The 23,949-nt window shown below is 47.0% G+C and overlaps 2 protein-coding genes across 8 annotated transcripts in view; one reads left to right on the top strand and one right to left on the bottom strand.

Moving 5' to 3' along the window:
• Positions 1-1,160: 1,160 nt before the first annotated feature.
• Positions 1,161-4,068, bottom strand: LOC120735314. Its single transcript, XM_040034633.1, has 2 exons — positions 3,852-4,068; positions 1,161-2,105 (listed from the first exon to the last, which is right to left on the bottom strand). The coding sequence occupies exons 1-2, from the start codon at positions 4,054-4,056 to the stop codon at positions 1,693-1,695; spliced, it is 618 nt and encodes a 205-aa protein (XP_039890567.1). The 5' UTR covers positions 4,057-4,068; the 3' UTR covers positions 1,161-1,692.
• Positions 4,069-6,576: 2,508 nt separating this feature from the next.
• frem1a (Fras1 related extracellular matrix 1a) overlaps positions 6,577-23,949 on the top strand; it is a 27,555-nt gene continuing 10,182 nt past the window's right edge. For 3 of the 7 annotated variants that reach the window (XR_005696219.1, XM_040034606.1, XM_040034610.1), the window contains exons 1-19: positions 6,577-6,653; positions 10,300-10,735; positions 12,330-12,424; positions 12,582-12,892; positions 13,327-13,523; positions 13,610-13,933; positions 14,016-14,124; positions 14,343-14,474; positions 15,441-15,785; positions 15,880-16,022; positions 16,436-16,632; positions 16,717-16,810; positions 16,894-17,061; positions 17,149-17,357; positions 18,030-18,123; positions 18,200-18,452; positions 23,336-23,539; positions 23,621-23,806; positions 23,874-23,949. The exon at positions 23,874-23,949 is cut by the window's right edge and continues 121 nt beyond it. Coding sequence is in view for 6 of the 7 variants with exons in the window: in XM_040034606.1 (XP_039890540.1) it covers positions 10,493-10,735; positions 12,330-12,424; positions 12,582-12,892; positions 13,327-13,523; positions 13,610-13,933; positions 14,016-14,124; positions 14,343-14,474; positions 15,441-15,785; positions 15,880-16,022; positions 16,436-16,632; positions 16,717-16,810; positions 16,894-17,061; positions 17,149-17,357; positions 18,030-18,123; positions 18,200-18,452; positions 23,336-23,539; positions 23,621-23,806; positions 23,874-23,949 (3,380 nt within the window). In the remaining variant the exon portion in view is untranslated. Of the gene's footprint in view, positions 6,654-6,688; positions 10,125-10,299; positions 10,736-12,329; positions 12,425-12,581; positions 12,893-13,326; positions 13,524-13,609; positions 13,934-14,015; positions 14,125-14,342; positions 14,475-15,440; positions 15,786-15,879; positions 16,023-16,435; positions 16,633-16,716; positions 16,811-16,893; positions 17,062-17,148; positions 17,358-18,029; positions 18,124-18,199; positions 18,453-23,335; positions 23,540-23,620; positions 23,807-23,873 lie in introns of those variants that run through there. The other 4 variants (XM_040034608.1, XM_040034609.1, XM_040034607.1 and 1 more) reach the window with 4 other exon arrangements.

The raw sequence follows: 23,949 nt of genomic DNA, 5'->3' as shown, positions 1-23,949 counted from the left end.
TTTCAGATTCATGTGAAGTTATTGGATCATCCGATGCTGGCATTGATACACGTGTTCTTTATGCCAGCACATATTGATACATTCAGTTCAATTCAACTTTATTTACACAGCGCCAAATCACAACATCAGTCATCTCAAGGCGCTTCATATTGCACAGTAGACCCTAAAATAATACATACAGAGAAAAACCCAACAATCATATGACCCCCTATGAACAAGCATTTTGGCGACAGCGGGAAGGAAAAACTTCCTTTAAACAGGAAGAAACCTCCAGCAGAACCAGGCTCAGGGAGGGGCGGGGCCATCTGCTGTGATTGGTTGGTTGCAAAGACATGCTGTGGAAGAGAGACAGAGGTTAATAACAGATATGATTCAATGCAGAGAGGTCTATTAACACATAGTGAGTGAGAAAGGTGACTGGAAAGGAAAAACTCAATGCATCATGGGAATCCCCGGCAGCCTATGTCTATTGCAGCATAACTAAGGGAGGATTCAGGGTCACCTGGTCCAGCCCTAACTATATGCTTTAGCAAAAAGGAAAGTTTTAAGCCTAATCTTAAAAGTAGAGATAGTGTCTGTCTCCTGAATCCAAACTGGAAGCTGGTTCCACAGAAGAGGGGCCTGAAAACTGAAGGCTCTGCCTCCCATTCTACTTTTAAATACTCTAGGAACAACAAGTAGGCCTGCAGAGCAAGAGCGAAGTGCTCTAATAGGGTGATATGGTACTACAAGGTCATTAAGATAAGATGGGGCCTGATTATTTAAGACCTTGTATGTGAGGAGCAGGATTTTGAATTCTGGATTTAACAGGAAGCCAATGAAGGGAGTTCTGTTTGTCGCTGTGTATTTACCACCTCCATTAATGAAGCTTCCTCACATCAGAGGAGCCACACAGCTCCTCCTACGAGCCGGGACAATGCTGGTACATCTCTCTCTGTTCCCTATGTGTTGTTTCTGTTCCGTTAAAGTGAGTTTCAAATCTCTCCAAGGATCTGTCGTCAGCCTTAAAACGTTTCATTTCCTTTTGTGTATATCAAGGAAGAATGTGTGCACATATTGTTTCCTCACCAACTCATTTTCCCTTTGACTAGTTCCTTTAACATGTTGACTAGTTTTCCATCACGGTAACCACAGTCAGCAGAAACCAAGCACAGCCACAGTTCGTTCTTTATGCTGAGGGTTTATTTCAGTTCAGTTTTCAAGAGAGGTTAAAGGTCAAAGCAACAGTGGATAGAAGTGATGTAATAGGCAGAAGAACATTTAGGAACAGTCGTTTCATGTGAGGCGTGAGCAGCAGAGGATCTGTGCGAGTGTAAAGACCGCTGACATGAAGAAGACAGTAACAGCTTTACACCACAGAGCTCCACCTGCTGACGTAGCAGCTCCGCTGACACAGAACAGAGCCGCCTGCAGACGCTGCTGATGTTTACATCATCCTCTGATGTAGGCCACAGTGTCAGCTCCCTAATACTGACTCAGCACACAGCTGTTCCCCGGGGGAACAATTACATGTGCATTATTAATATTAAGCAGTCTTACAAAAACAAAATGCAAATGTTACCTAAAAATCTTTGAGCACAATTTAACCTCAAAATGTTCCAGAGCTCCCGCCTCAGTGCTGCCGTGCTCCTATGTGACTGTCTGTGACGTGTAAAGTAGCTTTAAAGCCATAGGTGGGCGGCTCCACCTACATTAGACTGATGTTAGCGAGCGAGGGTGTGCCTGGTAGAGCACCAGTAAGGGTTCGCTCAGAGAGCCTCTGTGGAGACAGTACAGACTCTGTGTCAGGGCTTCATGGAGCACCAGACTCCCGCTCTCGTCCGTGTAGCGCAGCTGGAAGCCCAGAGCCTCCACGGGCTTCGCAGTCAGCACAGCAGACACATCGAAGACGTCGTAGCCAGACGGCGGCCGCTGGTCCAGGGCCAGCTGTCTCTCCTCCAGGACGGGACGTTCGTCCAGGCGTCCTCGTGAAGCAATGACACTGTGCAGAGTGACAGACACGCTGAGCGGCTGAGGGTGGAGGGCTTTCCTGAACAGGACCAGCTCTGCACCCATCATGAAGGGGCTCAAGCTGGTGATGTTGAACCAGATCCATCCCTGTGGGCCTGCAAAGCATCAAATACAGAGTGTTAGAAGGACTCACACAGCTCCGCCCGTGTAAAGGCTCAGAATCAATGAAGTTTAATGTATTCTTCAAAGATGATTATAAATATGCACCAAAGGTTCATTCATTTGAAGAATTAAAAACAAAATAGAAAAATCAGCACAGCATGTCGTCTTTTTTCTCTTGGTGGTGAGAAACTTTACAGCAGCAGCGATGAGCAGATTTCAGTGGAAACATCTGAAGATCGTTCTGTCTGCATGTGACGACATTTGAAAGCAGAGAAACTAAAGGAAACACACTATCAGAGGGAGCACATGACAGTGACGAGAGGGACCATACAGGAAGTCCAAACTCAAGGCCAAACATGCAACGTCAGGGTTTCTCGTGAACAATAAGACTTTTGTTGCTGCAGCAGAAAGAAGATGCAGCGGTTACTTCATGTCACACGTCAGTGATGCAAATTTAAAACACACCTTAAGTGAAATACAGCAACAATTCAAGCTGTTCTGATAATGCAGGGATGTTGCTGTGAACTACAAAGTGTCAGCTTAGTTTTATTTGTCCTCTAAATAGCATCAAAAACATCGACATCGAAAATCACTGCAGATGATAAAAGATCCGCTCGTGTGCTCGTTACCAGCCAAGGAGCTGATGCGCTTTATTATTGTAGTTTGTTAAAACATTTCTGTTCCTGTTCTGGTCCAGTTGGACTTCAGCTCCAGATCCAGATGTTACCTGTCTATGTGCAGCTGTGTTCAGCTGGAGCACAGCTATAAGCTGATGTTCACGCCTACACTTAAAGTGACCAAAGCTACAAAGCTGTCCTGTAGCCACGCTGATGATGATGAGTTCACATAACTATACTGAGCAGTGGGCTGTACTGTTGTTATTAGTGGAGTGAGGAGGATGAAGAGGAGGGGGAGGATGGTACAGAACAGTTTGCTGGAAAAACCAAAGTTATTTTATGCAGGCTTTGTGTGGCCTCCAGCAGCACGCATGGATATGAACAGCATGGCTGCCACTACGCTCCTCTCCACTCATGAAACAGGGATACATGAAGCTCTGTGGTGAGTCTGCACGACAAAGGGGGGATTCAAAAAACAGCTATAGCACCAGTTTGTTGTGCTACAGGTCTGTGGAGCAGCAGTGGGATTTTCCAGTGTCTGTGCTGAATGATGCTACTTCAACTGATTCGCTGAACTGTCTCTGTGACATTAACAGACTGGAATAATGTGCATGTTTCTCATTTTAGCTGCTTTGGCACAAATGGTGCTTTAACCTGTTGATAACTAAAGATTCCACCTTAAAACTGCAGGATTGGATCTGTGATTATTCTTAAACGCTACAATATCCAACTAATTAAGCTGCTTTTGAAGGCAACATTTTAATGTTGACTTGAGGTTTGCACGTGTGAAAGGGACTGACTGCATTTCATTAATATTAATTACAAGGCACTGCAAGCATGACACTGTGATTGGCAGCAGAACCCTTACAGTTCATGTGCTGTCAGATGGCCGTGCAGGACCTTGAAGCCCTGCACGGCCATGTTTGTGGCCACAGTCGCTCTGCAAGTGCTCCAGTGAAACATATGAGCCTTTACATGACACCATGCTCCAGTTCCTCATCCACACACGGGGAACTTGCTGTTTTCTTGCTTTACTGCAGATCACGGTCTTTGATCACATCGTTATTGTCAAAGCAACATGTAAAGGATTACTGTATTAAAGGAAGACTTTGAAATCCTTACCGCTGACACTCCGAAACCCCTGCACCAGCGTCCCGTCTGATTTCCCCAAATCCTGCACCTCCAGCGAGTCCAGGTTCTGGTAAACCTTCCTCATGTAAGGATGTGGTTTAGCATGGTGGCTTGCTGACACTTTGTTGATATGCAGCATTTCCAGAATAGCTTTGTCGAGCTCCTGCTCATCCTCGGCGTTTCTCTGCTGATCCATCAACAACAAGCCCGTTACAGAGCACAGCAGGAGGAAACCCAGCGCCACATCCGAAACCTCCAAACGTGTTCGTCCAGCCATTCTCACTTTCATTGTTTCCACCTTTATATCAGATATCAGCACTTCTGCTGCGCTGCTGCAGACAGTCCACCCGGCAGCGTAACAGTGTGTGCAGGAACCCCAGGAGCTGTCAGAGCTTAGTGAACCTGAGGAATGCTACTTCCCCTCGAAAATGCCTTCACATGGAGTTTAATGAAGCACAGTGCTGCACTCTCTGAACAACCAACCACTGGGCCGATGCACTGGAAACCATGGCCATGTGACTCAGCCCACATACTCTCCATTAATAGCTCAGTCTTGATACATTTATGCAGAAATACATGCAATGAAAGCATCTTTATGAATATGTGGCTGCTTTAGAAGAGAGTTTATTAGTTCACACAGCTCTATAACCTTACAGATCAAACATCATTCTCTACTCCCCTGATTAGGGATGGGTATTGTTTAGGTTTTATCCGATACCGGTGCCAAATCGGTACTTTTGAAACGGTGCCGGTGCTTAAACGGTGCTCAAACCGGTGCTTAAAGAATGGAGAACACAAAATTGGTCCAAAAACCTCTCATGTTCAGCTGGTTCACCAGGCCATCAGACTGCTGAACACGTCATAGACACCTCAGCTTCACTACTGGAACTTTAACATTATGCACTCCATACTGTACAGTAATGCCACTGTTTTGCACATGTCTCAACTCTGTATATTTTATATATTTTATTTATTGTTTACTCTATTTAATTTGTAAAATATGTACACACACACACACACACACGTAGGAAAATATTTAGTATACACATCCAGAAATGCATATACTATTATATATTGTACATATATTTATTAGTTTCAGATGTAGCCATTCTTGTATTTTGCTTGTTTACATTATTGTATTTTGCACAACTCTGTTGCTGTGAAGCTCGCACACAAGAATTTCACTCACATGTGCTGTACCAATGTACCTGCACATGTGATGTGACAATAAAAGTGATTTGATTTGATTTGGTTTGGTTTTTGTAAAAAGATAACAATGTTAGCCTTTTCTGCAGCTATGGGGCATATATGGCATCACTCTTGGCTGGAAGCAGTGCTTAAACAATGAAAAAAAACACAAACTTTGTCCAAAAACCTCTCATGTTTAACTGTTTTCCACTTTTTCTTTGGTCATTTTAGCCTTTTTGGCCAGGGTGAAGGGAGTATCTGCCATCAAACAAGAAGACAGTCTGCATGTAGCTATGATGATGTTTGCTAGTTCACCTTACATGCATTAATGTAATAACGTGTTTAGCCTACTCAACATAAATTACACAGGAACAACATTAAGCTACTCACGCAGAGAAGAACGGCTGCTGCTGCATCATCATCCGTCATCATTTCTGCTACACTGGCAGGGCTAGGGGCCAGGACTCTCCTCTTCGTGTTTTTGGGTATGTTGCTAACTCTGGGTCCGATAACAGGCAACCCACCGCAGTAGATGCGCTCGGTGTGAGGTCTCGCAGCAAGCTATCAAATACAGCGCATTTCTTGGTTTTTGAAAAAAAACAAACGCTATGCGTCGCCAGGTGTTTCATCGGATTTGAGGAGTTACCTCCTTTGACAGTATCACAGTATCAGCTTAAAGCACTTGTTGCAGGGCTGCTGAGTTTGCATCTTTTGCTGTGAAGTACAGCCAGACTTTTGACCGCTTCGCCTTGGGCATTTTTAATCTGTAGCTCTGCATAAAAGAACGTACGTACCTGGCCCCGCCTACTATCCTTGGAAACGTAAAATGATTGGCTAGAAGTGTATCACAGCTCAGGAAAAAAAAGCACCGAAATAAAGCACCGAAATGTGCGCTGCTTTTCGGTCTGGTTACTACCGTTTATGTCAGAACCGGTGCCATCATGGCACCGGACACCGGTACCCATCCCTACCCCTGATGATGGTAAGAAGGCTGCATTGTAACAGAAGAGGCCTCCAGCTTGTGGGAGCACACCTGGACTGCTACATGGACCCACGTTCCCCTTCAGTGTTTACACCTCACTGCTTACGTGGCTGTCGTGGTGTCTTGTTTGACATCCCTTTACAGCATCAAGTTTGGGACAGTGCCTGTAGATTAGCACAGCCTCTTGAAAGCTGGGCTCAAACTTCAAGCAGATCCTCAGCTTCCCTGGGAAGTGCTGGAGAGGAGGATCCATCAGCTATGTGATCCTTGGAAACAAAACACCAGCTGCTTTTCCTCCTGGAGTTGTGTGGCTTTGCATGTATGATGTTATACAACTGGAACATGGTGCTGCCCCCTGCAGGTAAGCAGCAGCTACTATCCAGGTCATGTATTACCCCAGAGGCACTTCTTTACATTAGTGCCCTGTGAAGCCTTTAATCTGTGCTTTCGTTCAGTAATTACAAACTACTACACACTGGCTGTCAGAGTGTTTCCACTCTGGCTGCAAGAGGAGGAAGGCGTCTCTACTTGTCTCTCGGGGGCGGAGTTTGTTACCCAGAAAGGAGCCAGATTCTTTCAATGAGGCAGTTGAAAGGAGAAGGAAGGAAGTGCCAGCTGTTCAGGTAAGAACATGTTTAAGTGGTGATCTTTGTTGGAGGACCTTGTGCTGTTGTCTTGCACATCTTCTTCATCTCTTTTTGTTCTTGTGTGTTTTTTAGCTTCATACATCTGTCTTCATGTGTGCATGCTATTGTGCTGACATTCACCTTAAATCTGAGGACTGCACTGAGCTTGAATACAGCAGGATACGTGCTCCATATAAAACTTGTAATTATTACTAACTGTGCATTTAAGGAGGATGATGGGCTTCAGACAACAAAACATGCTCGTGTTCTGTCCTTTATGATGTTCAGCTGTGCACAGATTCATCACTCTGAGCTCCTCTTTCTTCCTTCACTTATATGCAGTCTTTGAGCTCTTGGACATTTTGCTGTACTCTACTCAATGGCAGTGACATGTTAGCAGCCTGTGATTTCAACAGCGTTACCTTTTTCCCCTCGTGGCTTTAAAAGCGCTGGCTGCTGAAGGTCCCGTCATTATGTCGATGAGACGATGAGACGAAGGAATGGAGCAGTTACACATCAGCGTTGTGTGCTGGGCTTGGAAAAGAAACGAGGGAGGTCCTCATCTTATTTAAGGGAGGGATTATGAAATGCTGTTTGACCTTAAGAATATTTTATGACCTTATCGGAGACGCACCACATGTCAGCTTGTTGTGTGTCCCCCACCAGCATCCCACAGGATCACCACAGCCTGTGGTTCAGGAGTGGACAGCAGACAGAACATGTCTTGCTGATATATTGTGTAAGGACTGTAACACAAGAGCCAAAACAGGAAGAGGATCAACCCAAAGTGCTGCAGGCAGCATAACACTTGGACCTTTCCCAGGACTCCTGCCTCCACACTGATGCACATCAGGCACAGAGACATCCAGCTCTGTGAGAGGACTCGACACACAGACATCAGCATCATGCAGTGCCATGTAGTCCTGGACAGTTATCTGAGCTGCCATGCTTTGTTTGTCCGCTCCATCTCATCCACAACACTGATGCTGAGTGATGAGCTCTGGCTGTCCAAAGGTGTTGGATAAGGTCCATGTCCAGACTCTGTCCAGGCTGGTTCTGTAGTTTCATTATAGAGACTCTGTGCATCCACACAGAGCAAACTGCTGTCATCACGCTCCATTAGCTACTGTACCCTAACACACAGTATCTGTCTGCAGGTACAGATGTGTGCTGCATGTTTACAGCTGTGTACTTGACATGCAAACACATCTTGTAGCGGCTGTCGTAGTTTTGAAAAACATTTGGAGCACAGCAGCATTTTTCCACTCCAGCACCTTTGACCTGAGCTGTGTCTGAGGAAGTCTGATCGCACGACTGCAGCCAACAAATACATCTTTTAAAAATAAACAAAAGTTCTGAACAACAGCTGTTATATACTCTGCAAAGCATTGTTCAAACTAAATGAAAACTGGAAGCTCAAAGCATGTCGGTCAGTTTGTGAAGCTCATCAATAGTTATTGTGTGCACCAGATTATAAATTGTTATGAGAGGAATTCATTACATCAGTGTGGTGAACAAAACCACAGAGAGATCTCTGACCGACAACCAGGAATGACAGAGGGGCGCTCTGCATCTCTAATAACAATCAATTTAACTTTATTTACACAGCGCCAAGTCACAACACAGTCACCTCAAGGTGCTTTATATTGTAAGGTAATAATACATACAGAGAAAACCCAACAATCATGTGACCCCCTGTGAGCAAGACCTTTGGCGACAGTGGGAAGGAAAAACTCCCTTTTAACAGGAAGAAACCTCCAGCAGGCTCAGGAGGATACTTGGGTTTCACTGAAGTTTCAGAATAAAGGACCATCATTTACTCAACTGCTCTGTGTTGTTATACATCTGATCGGCATCATTGGAAATCTATGCTGACTGTACATGGAGCATATTTACACAGGAGGACAGAAAGCACACACTGTAACTTCACACGCTTTTGCAAAACAAATGTTTCATTTTTACCTGGACCAGCGCACTTTGGGGAGCTTTTTCACTTAAATGCGTAGTATTACATCCAGAGGTTGAGGATGAACAATCAGAAAAGCTTTCTTGAGACACACTAAAGCTCTGACCAGTGGAAATCCAGTTTTCCCACACAGCTCCCACACATGCGGGACAAGCTGCAGCATGTTCCCTGCACAGAGGGTGATTATAAGGTGCTTCGTGTGTGAGGTCTGGGACAGCTGTCCTACCTGAGGAACACGCTGAAAGAATGTGGAGGGTTGAGATCAGCTTTCAGATACTGAACAGCTCTGATCTGCATCCTCAGCCTGATCTACAGTCAGACAGGACTAAGCTGTATTGATTACTGTGGAAAAGTAACGGCTCCAGAAACGAGACAGTCTGTGTAAGCTGAACTGGGCAGCATGTGAAAACACTAACAATCTAAAGCATCCTGTAGGAATTTATTTAGCAGTTGGGTTAATGAAGCCTTTCCCACTGGAGCTGTCCTAAAGAAGTTTGGCAGGAGCAGGCGTATGTGTCCCAAACATGTCTGGAGCTGTCTCGTTGCTGTTCCCTCACTTATAATTACCAAAACCACAAACAGCTTTGTGTCGCTGGTTTCAGAAAGCGCCAGTGTGTTTACTCCAGCTTCGTGCTCTTTGTTTCTGGTGCCACTGATGGAGCTACAAAGGAGTGACAGAGATAACATTCATACTGAAACATGTCCAAGGTGAAAGCTTCTATTACACCTGTTTCATTTGGAGCTGCTTGTTTGGTTTGACATGTTCATTTAGACCCAATAGTGTAAGTTTATATCAGCATCATGTTTTCAATCGTTTTCATTTGTAGAGCACATAATTACTCAGTGCAACACACTGGTTAGTTGGTGGGTGGGGGGTCTTTCTCGCAGGATTATTCAGGATGTGTGACCAGCAGCTTGGGGGAAATGATTATTTGAACCCTTTATAAATTAGAAAGAAATGAACAATCACTCATTTGCATCTTTAATTTTAATGGAGAGAACATCACGCACAAACCCAAACACACATCATATAAAAGTTCCAATGATTTGCAGGCTGTGATTGGCTCCATTACAGATACTCCTGATCTCCACCCAGCAGCTGGAGAAAGCACATCTGTCCACAGAATGATGGTGTTTTCCCCCCCAGCCTCTCCACCACCATGGACCTGACCAAAGACTGGTCAAAGGATGTCAGGGTTGTAGATCTTGTTGGAAAGGTGACAACTGTTGGTGCAGTCATTCAGAAACAGACGAAATGTAAAAGAACCATTAATCACTCTGGTCTGGAGCTCCTGCGAACATCTGGCCTCATGGGGTGTGGATGATCATCAGAAAGATCCTCACTGAAAGAGCTTGATGCTCTGGAGGCGTCTGGGACCAGAGTCCCCAGGAACAGCACTGATAACACATAAAGGCAAATGTTTCCATCATCAGTGGCTGATGCCCTGTTTGGGAATCAAACTGTCTTGAAGCAACTCACTGGAGACTGTGCAAATATTTTGGTGACTAGCTAGCCATTATATGCTCACAGCATCATGAGTGTCATCATATCCTGTTCACTTTATTTCCCATTACCATCCCACCTACACTCTGATGGTGCCACAGAGGTCAGGGGTCATACTGACACTCTTCATGTATGAAATGCTTTGAACTGAAATCTTTTCACTTCCTTTGCAGTTCCTGACTCATCCTCCCGCCTGGCACAAGCTCAAAGCCAGGAAGCTGAATCAGCATGCAGCCAGAGTAAAGTCCAGCAGGGATCCTTTCATTGGCTGAAGAGTTGAACTGAAGCGTTTTCCTGAAGGTGATCGTGCTCTTGTTTGCTGCAGGCCTGAAGGATCCTCGAGACGTTGGCTTGTGACTGACAGCAATGGGTTCAGCTGTTCGACTCCTGGCCTGGATGTGCCTTCCTCTGCTTTTGGTTGAAATAACCTGTGCATTGCATGGTTCCCTTGTAAAGGTCAACAAGGGGTTAAAAGTGAAACGAGGCCAATCGGCCTACCTTCATGTGGAGGACTTGCAGTTCCACATTCCCCATCAGAAGGATTCGTGCAAGTTGGAGGTGGTGGTGAATGAGCCCATAACTCAGCGAGTAGGAAAACTGGTGCCTCAGGTAATAAAAGCAAAGCTGTTATTGGACGTCATGTTTCACACTAAACTTCTTATTGACCACTGAACACCCAGTTGTAGTATTTCACGTCAAAAGTGGATTTGATCCATTAGTATTTCTTTTAATTGTATAAAACAGTAATTATGACATGATGAGTGACGGAGCAGCTACTTAAACATCACAATGAAACTGTTTATATCAGCTTCTCACTCACTATTCTGGCATTCCCAATAATAATCATTAGAAATTGATAATCATTTAATCATTAATTATAAACTAATTAATCATTTAATCATTAATTATAAACTGCTTGAAGATGGGATGGTGGTTCCCATCTTCAAGAAGGCTGAGTGAAAGTGTGCTTCAACTATAAGATCACAATACTCGGCGTCCTTGGGAGGCTTCTTCCTCCATAGCCTGTCTCCTGATACGCAGCAGAAAATGGATGGATGGGCTCGGTCCGCTCTGGCACAACTGCCAGCAGAGCCCCAGAGGCCCCAGCAGCCTGCAGCGGGCTGCAGAGCCCGCGGGCTCGTCACCGCACCTCGCTGTGGCTTCTGCTCCGTGGCTGCTGGGCGACCCCACGTCTGTCCTCAGCTCCTTCCAGGAAGGTGGCGCAGTAGCCTCTCCGGTGGTCCTCCTTGGGCTTTCACACTCTGGGGGGCCTTTGGATGTCTGGGCCCGGGTCTCCTCCATATCTGCGTCATGCTCTGGGGGGCGGGGCTACAGCTTCCCACACCCTCTAGCAGATGTTACACGGAGAAACCTTTTGAACTCAAGCTCACGCACAGACTTTATCTTCCTTGGCTGCTTTAAAGCACATCGTGCGCTGTCCGTGTTGTGTGCTGCTCAATAACATTCAATATTTAGTATTTACTGTTACTTACACCTGTGCAGGTTGTTGCTCTCATCTCTGTGTTGTTCTCTTGTTTGTTTTCTTTGTTCTTCTTTTAACAGGTGATCCAACAGATTTTCTCTTACTGTCCCCTCTGTTTCTCTTCCTCTCTTTCTCTGTGATTGTCCAGTTTGTAAAAATTTAAAATAAAGTAAATAAATGAACAATAATAATATAGCATTGCCATATTGTTCCTATTGAAAAAATAAATCTTTCCTGATTGCCAAAGTATAGAAGAGAAAAAACTGAATGGACAGTGTTTTGATGTTATTCAGGTGTTGTTCAGATTACCAGAGGCTGATCTCTGTTGATCTCAGACAAGTTTCACCTCCAACCGCTCAGTGTGGTTTTCTTACTCTGCAAATGTCCAGTTATAGGTCAGGTCTTAGAAAACCCACGTTTCTATTTATTTTCTGTTTAATTAGAGATATATACTCTTTTGCCTTTGTTGAATAGTGTAAAGTTAGACAGGACACTGTGGGGAAGTAGAGGGGGAAGACCCACAGCAGTGATCTGCAGCTCAGACATGTGACATGTAGTCGCCATGACGCTGAGCTAAAGCAGCACCCAGGAAACATTTCTGAAAAGAGCCAAAAATGCTGCAAATAAACTTACTGTGAAAAACTTGAGCTGTATGATGAAACATGTTTGTTCAGTGACGATGGCTTTGACTCGTTGTGCTTGGTGGTTTTCACCTCACAGGTGTTTGATTGTGATTATCTGGCTGATGAAGTAAAGTACGTCCACAACGGCTGCCCATTGCTGTCAGAAGACACTGTCAAGCTTCGCCTGTACAGGTAAACATCTGCTGAAGTCCTTCATGCAGGCTTTTAAAGAGACTGTATGTTTCACACATGAAGAAACACATTTTTGAACCATTTCCTTTTTACATGACTCTTTACTGGGACACAGTTTGTTATTTATCTGTGAAGGTCTGTTTTTCTTTGACATCAGATTCACAGAGACAGAGACATACATGGAGGTCTTTGCCATCCATGTAGAAATTATGGAACCTGAGTGCACCATCATTAGGTTGGGGCCAAAATCCCTGGAGGTTCCCGAGTTCTACAGCCTCTCGAATGCTGTGGATGGAAATGTGGTCTCCTTCCACTATGAAAGCAGGTCAAGCTCGGATTGTAGCATCCATCTGAATAGTCACGACACCCATCTGCCAACCCACGGGCAGCTGGTCACAGGGGAACCAGAGAAAGCCACCAGGAGAGGGGATGAGCCGGAGACTTTCATCCATTTGCGTCAGCAGCTGGGTAATCCATGACACTGGTTGAATATTAGATCCTAAAATCAAAATAAAATAACAAGGAAAAGTCATTTTTATGCTTCACTGAGAGCAGCTAGCAGTGCACGAGGCATTTCATGGACGCCCGGCCTTCATGTTCTTGTGAATACATCTAAAACATGAAATGAACATTGACCTGGACTCCAGGATGACCTGATCAGATGTTGGTGTGACTGAAGCTCACAGAATGTCGAACACACTGAATTATGTAAACGCAAAGTCATCTTCACTGAGATGTCAAATCAGTTTTAGATATACCAATTTGGAGCACCGTCCATAACAATATTTTCATTATATTTGCCTTTGGCATGGCAGCTACTTGAGGTGTCACACTGAATATAACCAAAATCCAGATGGTGATGTTATGGTTTGGTCATGGTTACGTGTCGTGTCATCATGTAGACAACAAAGCCAGAGCAACGTGTCGATCTGAAGACTGCCTGAAGGGTCTGAAGCTGGTGAAGCTCACCAAAGTTTCCTGTGAGGACTTCCTGGTGATGGGGCTGAGGTATCAGCATACAGACCCTCCATCTCCACATGTGGATTACATTGCAGTCAGACTGGATCTGAAGGACACCAGGAGTGGCAGCATATATCAGGTAATTATACACTTTATATGTACTTCACTTTAAGTTTCCATGAATTACACATTTGATAGAAAATTCTTCTCCTGGTGTGTTTTAAGTCTGAACAGGCCTGGATCCCAGTGCAGATCACTGGTGCAATGCCCAACCAGCCTCCCACACCAGCCTACATGTCCACGTTTGTTCTGGAAGTCGATCAGTTCATCCTTACTCCGCTGTCCACTGCTACGCTGGATGCTGACGACGAAGAAACTCCCAAACAGCTTTTAGTGTTTAACGTCACGACACCTCCTCAGGACGGCTTCATCACACATCTGTCTGACCACACTCGCCCAGTCTCCTCCTTCACGTGGCTTGATCTCAATGACATGCTCATTGGATATCAGCCTGCTAACTTCTCTCATAACCAACGCAGGAATTATGAGGTCAGCACATCCAGCTTTACTGTTCTTTTTTCATGCATTATGTCTTTGTGTCCTGGTGTGTAAAGCTTCTGTTTAATTACAGGTGGAGTTTGAAGTTCATGACTTTTATTTTGAGAAGAGCCCACCACTTACTGTTCACATGTCTGTAAGGACTGCAGACACAAACGCTCCCAGGGTGTCCTGGAACATGGGTACGTCATCACTGTCACATGACCTGAGCATTCTGGTTGGTTCTAACTAAAAATATAGACTGTCAGGTTATTGTTTTGGTGTTCAAGAAAACAAAGTGATGTTTGTAATTTGCTCTAAACATATAGAAAGACATTTCATCTTTCCATCTTTGGTGCTGCTGGTGTCCTCCAGAATGACCAGTTACATGCATTTTAACCATTAACACTTTGGTTTGTAGGTCTCAGCCTGTTGGAGGGTCAGTCTCGTCCAATAACGTGGGAACAGCTTCAGATTGTGGACAACGACAACCTGGATGCCGTTCGTATCATAACTGTGGACGGCCTGCAGCATGGACGGCTAACAGTCAGAGGTGCTAACACAATTTATTTATATGGCGCCAAATCACAACAACAGTCACCTCAAGGAGCTTTACACTGTAAGATAAAGACCGTACAATAATAGAGAGAAAACAGAGAAAACTCAACCATGAACAAACGTTTTGGTACCAGTGGGAGGGAAAAACAGGAAGAACCAGGCTCGGGGAGGGGCGGGGCCATCTGCTGCGACGGGTTGGGGCTGAGGTGAGGAAGACGGGACAAAGACACGATGTGGAAGAGAGAGCCAGAGATTAATAATAACTAACAATTAAATACAGAGATTTGTATGAACACACAGATTGTGAAAAACAGCTGCAGCGCAGTACCTGTAATACCTACAGCATGTTCTAATCGCTCTAATAGGATATTATGGTCGACAGTATCGAACGCTGCACTAAGGTCTAGCAGGACAAGCACAGAGATGAGTCCACTGTCAGAGGCCATAAGAAGATCATTTGTAACCTTCACTAAAGCTGTTTCTGTGCTGAGCTCTGAAACCTGACTGAAACTCTTCAAATAAACCATTCCTCTGCAGACGATCAGAAACAGACTTATTTCCATGACAGAAAGTGTTGCAATGCTAACAAACGAATGGTGTCATTGTGTAGTCTCAGCTGAATCTAAATGAGAGGCCTGTTCACATTTCATATGAGCCTTTGAGCTCCTCCATCACTTAAGCCGGAGAAAGTTGGTGTTCAAAAATTGTTTGATGTCATCTTTTTGTCCATTTTGTTGAAAAAATGAAATTATGGAAACATTGTTGCATTTCTTGCTTAGTCTGTCTGGAGCTGTCTGTGGGAACAGTGTTATCACCCAGCCAGTGGTTTGACCCCCACAGTGGGATCTGTCCCGTGCACAGTTTCACACGTCACCATTTGGTCATATTTGCACTGACGTCTTGGTTCGGATGCTGCCTGTATCTGTATCTGTTTGACTGTAATTGTTTGATATGATTCCAGGTGGAAAGGGCTTCATGTTTACTGTCAATGACATAAAAGGGGGAGTGGTCTGCTATCACCATGACGACAGTGACTCCACCAAAGACTTCATAATCTTTCGCATCACTGACGGTCATCATCAGACCCGGCACAAGTTCCCCATCAAGATCCTCCCCAAGGATGACACGCCTCCTTTTCTTATCACCAACATGCTGCTGGAGGTCCCTGAGGGCCACACAGCTCTGCTGAGAGGCTCCATCCTTCAGGCCTCTGACATGGACTCCAGTGATGACTACATCCTCTTTAACATTACCCGCCCCCCTCAGTCAGGAGAGGTTATGAAAATTCCTGGACCAGGGAAAACAGGTCGGAAAATTAATCACGTTTTTATACTTGTATCGTACCGAGCGTCTCTTTGTGTTCTAACCACGTTGTATCATACGTACTGGTTTTAATCCAGGTTACCCTGTCAGCCACTTTTTGCAGAAGGACCTGTCTCAGTCAAAGGTTTACTATCGTCATCTTGGACATGAGGTGTCTGATGATTGGTTTGAGGTGGTACTGTCTGATTTCCATGACCCACCCAACCTATCAGAGGCTCAGGTGTGTAGCACTGTCTCACCGTAAAGATACTGTAATTTAGTTTGGATGAGGATGTACTATTGAGCGAAGCACCAGGCTGCTCTGACACAGCTCAGTCACATTTATCTATATTCCCCAAATACTAAATACTCCTCATTCTTAAGCTAACCTCTAAATGTAGCAGCAGAAAGCTTCACATCTATGGATACGTTTTTAAACGGCTCTTGGCTAAACAGGTGAACACAGTGAAATCTCGTTTCCTTGTAAAGTTCATGAAAAAAGAAGCTGAAACTCTTCCCTTTGTCTTTGATTTCACATGATGTCCAGGAACACAGCCCGGAGTGCCCCACACAACGTGCACTGGCAGCACATGGGGCGCATACATAACCTATCTCGTCAGATTCTTTGTTGTTTATTTGCTTGTTTGTTTGGAGGTGGTGATGGTGCACGTGGAGCCGGTTCCCGACAAACCTCCTAAAGAGGTTCCAGGTTCCAGTCGGAGTCTTGTGCTCAAAGAAACGGACGTAGTCCACATCACACGGCAGCAGCTCCACTTTGTAGACCAGCAGTCAGCTGACAGAGAGCTCACGTTTACTGTGACTACTCCACCTTTTTACTCTCGTCCCCACAGGTGAGTCGCCTCAGCTTCACAAACCTGCTGTGGGGAAATGTTCGGTCTGAATTTTTGCTGTCTTTGTGTTGTCGTCTTACTCAGCAGCAATCCGGACGCGGGGAGGCTGTTTCTGGTCGACAGCATACCCAAATTTACCAAAGACGCCAACGCGCCAATGCTGAGGGTCTTCACTCAGGTAAGTCTTTATTTCTTAGTCAGGTAGATGTTGTAAGCACATATGTGGTCTGGCTCAAAACTCTGGTTCCTTCCTGTTTGCAGCATGCAGTAAACTTCATGAAAGTAGCCTACATGCCTCCTATCATGGACATCGGCCCGTACCCCCAGCAAGTCCAGTTTGTTCTCTCTGTAACCAACCATCGAGGTAAAACAGTCACTGGGATCTGCTTTAACATCACCGTAGAGCCGGTGGACAACCAGCCGCCACAGGTGGAAAAGAAAACGATCACATTCGTATCTTTTATCACATGGAGCAATGTGAATGCATAAAATAAACGTGATTACATTCTCCTTCAGGTTGTTTCCAAGCCTCTGGCCGTAGATGAGGGAGGGGAGTGCAGGCTTGGCCCTGAACACTTGCTGCTGTCGGATGAAGACTCTTCAGAAGAAGCTCTGCGGGTGGAGCTGCAGAGGGAACCCCAGCATGGGGCTCTGCATCTCAGTGGCCTCCTGATGAAACCAGGGCAAAGCTTCACTCTGCAAGATCTGCAAAGGCACAACGTTCGGTCAGACGTCCTGGATCTTAGTTCTGTTTGCCGCTGACGATTTAAAATGCTTTGCATGCCTCTTGCATGTATAGGAACGATTGGGATTACGTCTTCCTACACTGCGTTCTGGATCTTGCACATATAATCTTCTTATACAGCCGATCATCACCTCTGTCTGCAGTTTTTCATTTGCACTGCCAGCTTTTGCAGAAACAGTTTATTCCTTTCTCAGGATCATGCAGTCATGTGCTTGTCTTAATGGAGCATCCATGCAGCATCCCAGTATCTGGAGTTTCCAATCTTATCTTGCTACCATAGAAGCATCTAAAGTAACCTGGTGTAGCTGCTGCTGGATAGTGACAACAGGAGCCTCTGTGAGCACAAGGTGTCCTTTTAAGGTGCTGGTGCTCAGGACTCTGCATGATTAATGAAATGTTCCATCATTTCCTCAACAAACACAATCAATACAAACCAGGCTTATTGTATAATAGCAGTATTTGTACTTGCTGTTGACTCATTGGTTCATTTTTAGGATCTTAAATTGTCTTCGCTCTCGCTCGCTTCTGTTTTTACTGTTGTTCTTCCTCAGTCACCGTCCTCTTCACCCTCTCTGTAGGTGATTACTTTAAACATCTGATTCCATGTTAAGATGACACATCCAAGTCATATCTGTGTTCATCTGTCATATAGGTACAGTCATGACAGCTCAGAAACTACACAGGACAACATTGAATTCACTGCAACAGACGGGACCAGCTCAGTCATTTTTGTCTTGCAAGTGATGGTAATTAAAGAAACGCCCAACATCCAACAGAAAACAGAGAATTTGCACTTGCTTCACCCTCTTTGTCCATTTCCAGGTGAAGCCCATCAATGATGAGGTCCCAGTAGTCGGTGCAGGTTTGAAAGCAGGTCTCAGCTGTGCAGAGGGGCAGGAAGTAGTCCTCACCGCAGAGTACATCTATGCCACTGATAGAGACAGCGACAACAGCAGCCTGTCCTTCCTAATTGTGCAGCAGCCGCATCACGGTGTGGTGCTGAGAGAAGGTGCAGCGGTGGATCGCTTCATCCAGGCAGACATCACCGCAGGGATCGTCACATATAAACACACAGGTGCAAACAGAGAAAGAGTCGTATACCTATTATAGATATATGCAAGTCATTAATGTGATGGCTGATGCTGTTGGATGGATGGTAACAGTAACATCATCAGGAATCTCATGTGACTGATGGTCTTAGAAGCATATTTTAAGACCAGTTTCTCTCATTGAACGCTTGGTAACATCAACGTTTTCTGTGATTGGATATGACCTGGTCTCATTCTGCTCCTTTTAGAAACCACAGTCATGGGTAACAAACATGTAACCTCAGGATGTGCCTGTCAGCCATTGGTACTCACAGTCTGGAAATTTCAGTAGCACACATGTCATCTCGTGTCATCCGGTTCACCTGCCTCTCAAACACTGTCATAATGATGTAAGGCCCCGACAAAAGCCGGGACACTGAATAAGACACAAGTAAAATATTGCAATGATATGTAAATCAGACAAACACACATTTATTTCAAATATATGAAACACATACCCTCCTCCTTGAATCGCTACCTTATCGTGGTGGAGGGGTTTGTGTGTCCCAGGGATCCCAGGGGCTATGTTGTCTGGGGGCTTTTGCCCCCTGGTAGGGTCTCCCATGACAAACTGGTCCTGGGTGAGGGACCAGACAAAGAGCGATTCAGAAGACCCCCATGAAGAGAATATCGAGGGAACAGTTTACCCTGCCCGGGATAGGGTTACCGGGGCCCCGCCCTGGAGCCAGACCCGGGGAGGGTGCCCGAGGGCGAGCGTCTGGTGGCCGGGCCTTAGTCCATGGGGCCCGGCCGGGCACAGCCCGAAGAGGAGACATGGGCCCATCCTCCCGCAGGCCCACCACCCGCAGGAGGCGCCATAGGGGTCGGGTGCATTGTGAGCTGGGTGGCGGCCAGGAGCGGAGGCCCTGGCGGACCGACCCCCGGCTGCCAAGACTGGCAATAGGGACATGGAATGTCACCTCTCTGGTGGGGAAGGAGCCTGAGTTGGTGCGTGAGGTTGAGAGGTACCGGCTAGATATAGTTGGGCTCACCTCTACGCATTGTCTGGGCTCTGGAACCAGTCTCCTGGAGAGGGGCTGGACTCTGTCTCAGTCTGGAGTTGCCCCTGGTGAGAGGCGGCGGGCTGGGGTGGGTATTCTTATATCCCCTCGGCTTGCTGCCGGTACGTTGGGGTTTTTCCCGGTGGACGAGAGGGTTTGCTCCCTGCGCCTTAGGGTCGGGGAACGGGTCCTGACTGTCATCTGCGCTTATGCGCCGGGTGGCAGTTCGGAGTACCCAGCCTTCTTAGAGTCCCTGGGGGGGGTGCTGGAAGGTGCTCCACCTGGAGACTCTGTTGTCCTGCTGGGAGACTTCAATGCTCACGTGGGTAACGACAGCGAGACCTGGAGGGGCGTGATTGGGAGGAACGGCCTCCCTGATCTGAACCCGAGCGGTGCTTTGTTATTGGACTTCTGTGCTAATCACAGTTTGGCCATAACGAACACCCTGTTCGAACATAAGAGTGTTCATAAGTGCACGTGGCACCAGGATGCTCTAGGCCGTAGGTCGATGATCGATTTTGTAATCGTATCACCAGACCTGCGACCATATGTTCTGGACACTCGGGTAAAGAGAGGGGCTGAGCTGTCAACTGATCACCACCTGGTGGTGAGTTGGATCAGGTGGCGGGGGAGGACGCTGGACAGACCTGGTGCACCTAAACGCGTAGTGAGGGTGTGCTGGGAACGTCTAGCAGAGGCCCCAGTCCGCGAGATCTTCAACGCACACCTCCGGCAGAGCTTCAACAGCATTCCGAGGGAGACTGGGGACATTGAGTCCGAATGGACCATGTTCAGCGTCTCCATTGCCGAAGCTGCTGCATTGAGCTGCGGCCGCAAGGTGGTTGGTGCCTGCCGTGGTGGTAATCCCCGAACCAAATGGTGGACACCAGAGGTGAAGGGAGCCACCAGGCTGAAGAAGGAGGCCTATCGGGCTTGGTTAGCCTGTGGGACTCCGGAGGCAGCCGACAGGTATCGACAGGCCAAGCGGAATGCGGCTCGGGCAGTGGCTGAAGCAAAAACTCGGGTGTGGGAGGAGTTCGGGGAGGCCATGGAAAAAGACTTTCGGACTGCCTCGAAGAGATTCTGGCAAACCGTCAGGCGTCTCAGGAGGGGAAAGCGGTGCTCTACCTGCGCTGTGTATAGTGCTGGCGGAGCGCTGTTGACGTCGACTGAGAAAATTGTCGGGCGGTGGAAGGAATACTTCGAGGACCTCCTTAATCCCACTGACACGTCTTCCGAGGAGGAAGCAGAGTCTGGGGATGAGGGGTATGACCCGCCAATTTCCGGGGGCGAGGTCACTGAGGCAGTTAAACAACTCCTTGGTGGCAGAGCCCCTGGTGTTGATGAGGTCCGCCCCGAGTTCCTGAAGGCGCTGGACGTTGTAGGGCTGTCTTGGTTGACACGTCTCTGCAATGTTGCGTGGAGATCAGGGGCAGTGCCTGTGGACTGGCAGACCGGGGTGGTGGTCCCCATCTTTAAGAAGGGGGACCGGAGGGTGTGTTCCAACTACAGGGGGATCACACTCCTCAGCCTCCCTGGGAAAGTCTATGCCAGGGTGCTGGAGAGGAGAGTTCGTCCGCTAGTCGAACCTCGGATACAGGAGGAACAATGCGGTTTTCGTCCTGGTCGCGGAACACTGGACCAGCTCTTTATCCTCTCCAGGATACTTGAGGGTGCATGGGAGTTTGCCCAACCAGTCTACATGTGTTTTGTGGACCTGGAGAAGGCATTCGACCGTGTCCCTCGGGGTGTCCTGTGGGAGGTGTTGCGGGAGTATGGGGTGTCTGGCCCATTGCTACGGGCCATTCAATCCCTATACAACCGTTGCAAGAGCTTGGTTCGCATTGCCGGCAATAAGTCGGACTCGTTCCCGGTGGGTGATGGGCTCCGCCAGGGCTGCCCTTTGTCTCCGGTTCTGTTCATAATTTTTATGGACAGGATTTCTAGGCGCAGCCAAGTGGCGGAGGGCTTTCGCTTTGGTGGCCTCAGAATCTCATCTCTGATTTTTGCGGATGATGTGGTTCTGTTGGCTTCATCGGGTGAGGGCCTCCAGCTCGCACTGGAGCGGTTCGCAGCCGAGTGTGACGCAGCGGGAATGAGGATCAGCACCTCCAAATCTGAGGCCATGGTTCTCAGCCGGAAAAGGGTGGAGTGCCCACTCCGGGTCGGGGATGAGTTCCTGCCCCAAGTGGAGGAGTTCAAGTATCTCGGGGTCTTGTTCGCGAGAGATGGGAGAAGGGAGCCGGAGATCGACAGACGGATTGGGGCTGCGGCTGCAGTAATGCGGACGCTGCACCGGTCAGTCGTGGTGAAGAGGGAGCTGAGTGTAAAAGCGAAGCTCTCAATTTACCGGTCGATCTACGTCCCTACCCTCACCTATGGCCACGAGCTGTGGGTAGTGACCGAAAGAACGAGATCGCGGATACAAGCGGCGGAAATGAGCTTCCTTCGAAGGGTGGCTGGCCTCTCCCTTAGAGATAGGGTGAGAAGTTCGGCCATCCGGGAGGGGCTCAGAGTAGAGCAGCTGCTGCTCCACATCGAAAGGAGCCAGCTGAGGTGGTTCGGGCATCTGGCAAGGATGCCCCCTGGGCGCCTCCTGGGCGAGGTGTTCCAGGCATGTCCCACCGGGAGGAGGCCCCGGGGCAGACCCAGGACACGCTGGAGAGATTATATCTCTCGGCTGGCCTGGGAACGCCTTGGTATTCCCCCGGACAAGCTGGAGGAGGTGGCTGGGGAGAGGGAGGTCTGGACCTCTTTGCTTAGGCTGCTACCCCCGCGACCCGACCTCGGATAAGCGGATGAAGATGGATGGATGGATGGATATATGAAACACATTGAAAATATGAGAAATGTATTTAATTCAATGAAAGAAATGAATCTTTCCTTGTAGCAGCAGTTGATGCACGTCTGGAGACCCGGTGCTGAACTCTTGTTGTTCTCATGTCGAGGACAGTCCAAAGCTCTTATTTGTCATGTTTGTTTCAGCTTTGATCAGAGCTGGTTTTGGTCTCGTCTTTGGATCACAAATTTCTTCAGATTTTCAAAATCTTTTGACGACATCCTCCTGAGACCCAGGCTGTTAGTTTATGTTCCCGGTCATTTGTTTTCGGTCTGTGTCTTTTGACCTATGTGAGCTACCTGCTAAAACAATGATGTTTCACGTGGCCTCCAAAGAGGCAGAAATCACAAAAAAGTTCAACTGAAAGAGACTTTTTCCTTTCTCAGAAGGATATTATGCAGATGATGGTGGTGAGGAGGACCCGACGTGCAGGTTCTTTGTGTTCTTTACGGCAAAGACAGACACGGCTCAAAGTGGCAAAACTGAGAACACAAACAAACTAAGCAGACAGAACACACAGCGTGGACATCCCAACACAGAGGAAAACACAGGGCTTAAATACACAGCAAATCAGGGCTAACGAGACAGGGGAAGCAAAACCTGATACAATAACCTGAGACACAGAAAGTAAAACAGGAAACATAACGGAGACGCGGACTTGACAAGGGGATACAGCAGAAAGCAGAAACCAAAAGACCAGAAAAGATCAGTAATATCAAAATCAACATGAATAATGTAAAAACTCCGGGTGGCATCCCCAGGTCTGCTCACATCAGGGGCTATTACAATAAACAGGAAGCATGCAGACTGAGACGTGGACACAGAACAGGAAACCAGAAACTATCACTAACAAAGAATAATCCAAAGAGTCTCAGTGGAAGCAGAAAATACTGCGTCACCCTCGACTGATTCCCGTCTGTGGTCTCCCACCAAGCTGTCAAATTATCAGTTCACATGATATAAATGTTACTGAGGTGTGACAGAGACGCAGCTGCTTCTCTAAAGGTTCTTATCACGTTTGTGGTTTTAGAAGTAGAGATCGGACTCGCTCCTCGCCATGACACCGTCACCTTTGTCATTTCTGACGGAGAGACGGAGACGCTGGCTTTATGCTGCAGTGGAGGGAGTCCTGTCAGGACCAGCAGCACCGCTCACCTGAGGCAGATGCTACCCGTGTACGACCTGCAGATCACCGTGTTTCCTGTTGACAGCCAACCACCTACGCTAGAAACACGTGAGCGTCTCACCTTTAGTCACTCAGGGAAAAAGCAAAATGTACTTTGTTGATATCAACGCCCTGTTTGCTTGTTTGTAGCAGACATCTTTAAAGTGAATGAAGGTGGGACGGCCCCCATTACTGCGGCTCACCTGAAAGCCTCCGACGTGGACACAGTGCTGGACGAGCTGGTCATCAGCCTGACCTCCCCGCCTCAGTTTGGCTACATTGAAAATGTCCTCCCCAGTCCGGGATTTGAGAAAAGCAACACAGGAGTGAGCACAGGTGAGCGTCTCGCTGTACGTGACCACAGAGTCAATATTTGATGTTTATTTCAACCTCTTTCTCTCAGCTTCTTTTTCATACAAGGACATCACTGACGGTCATGTCAACTATGTGCAGTCCAGACATCAGAGGGTGGAGCCAAC

Source organism: Simochromis diagramma, unplaced genomic scaffold (genome assembly GCF_900408965.1).
Source record: "Simochromis diagramma unplaced genomic scaffold, fSimDia1.1 OVJJ01000439.1, whole genome shotgun sequence".
Lineage (NCBI taxonomy): Eukaryota > Metazoa > Chordata > Actinopteri > Cichliformes > Cichlidae > Simochromis > Simochromis diagramma.
The sequence above is the reverse complement of the archived record's forward strand: the minus strand, read 5'-3'. Positions and strand labels throughout refer to the sequence as shown.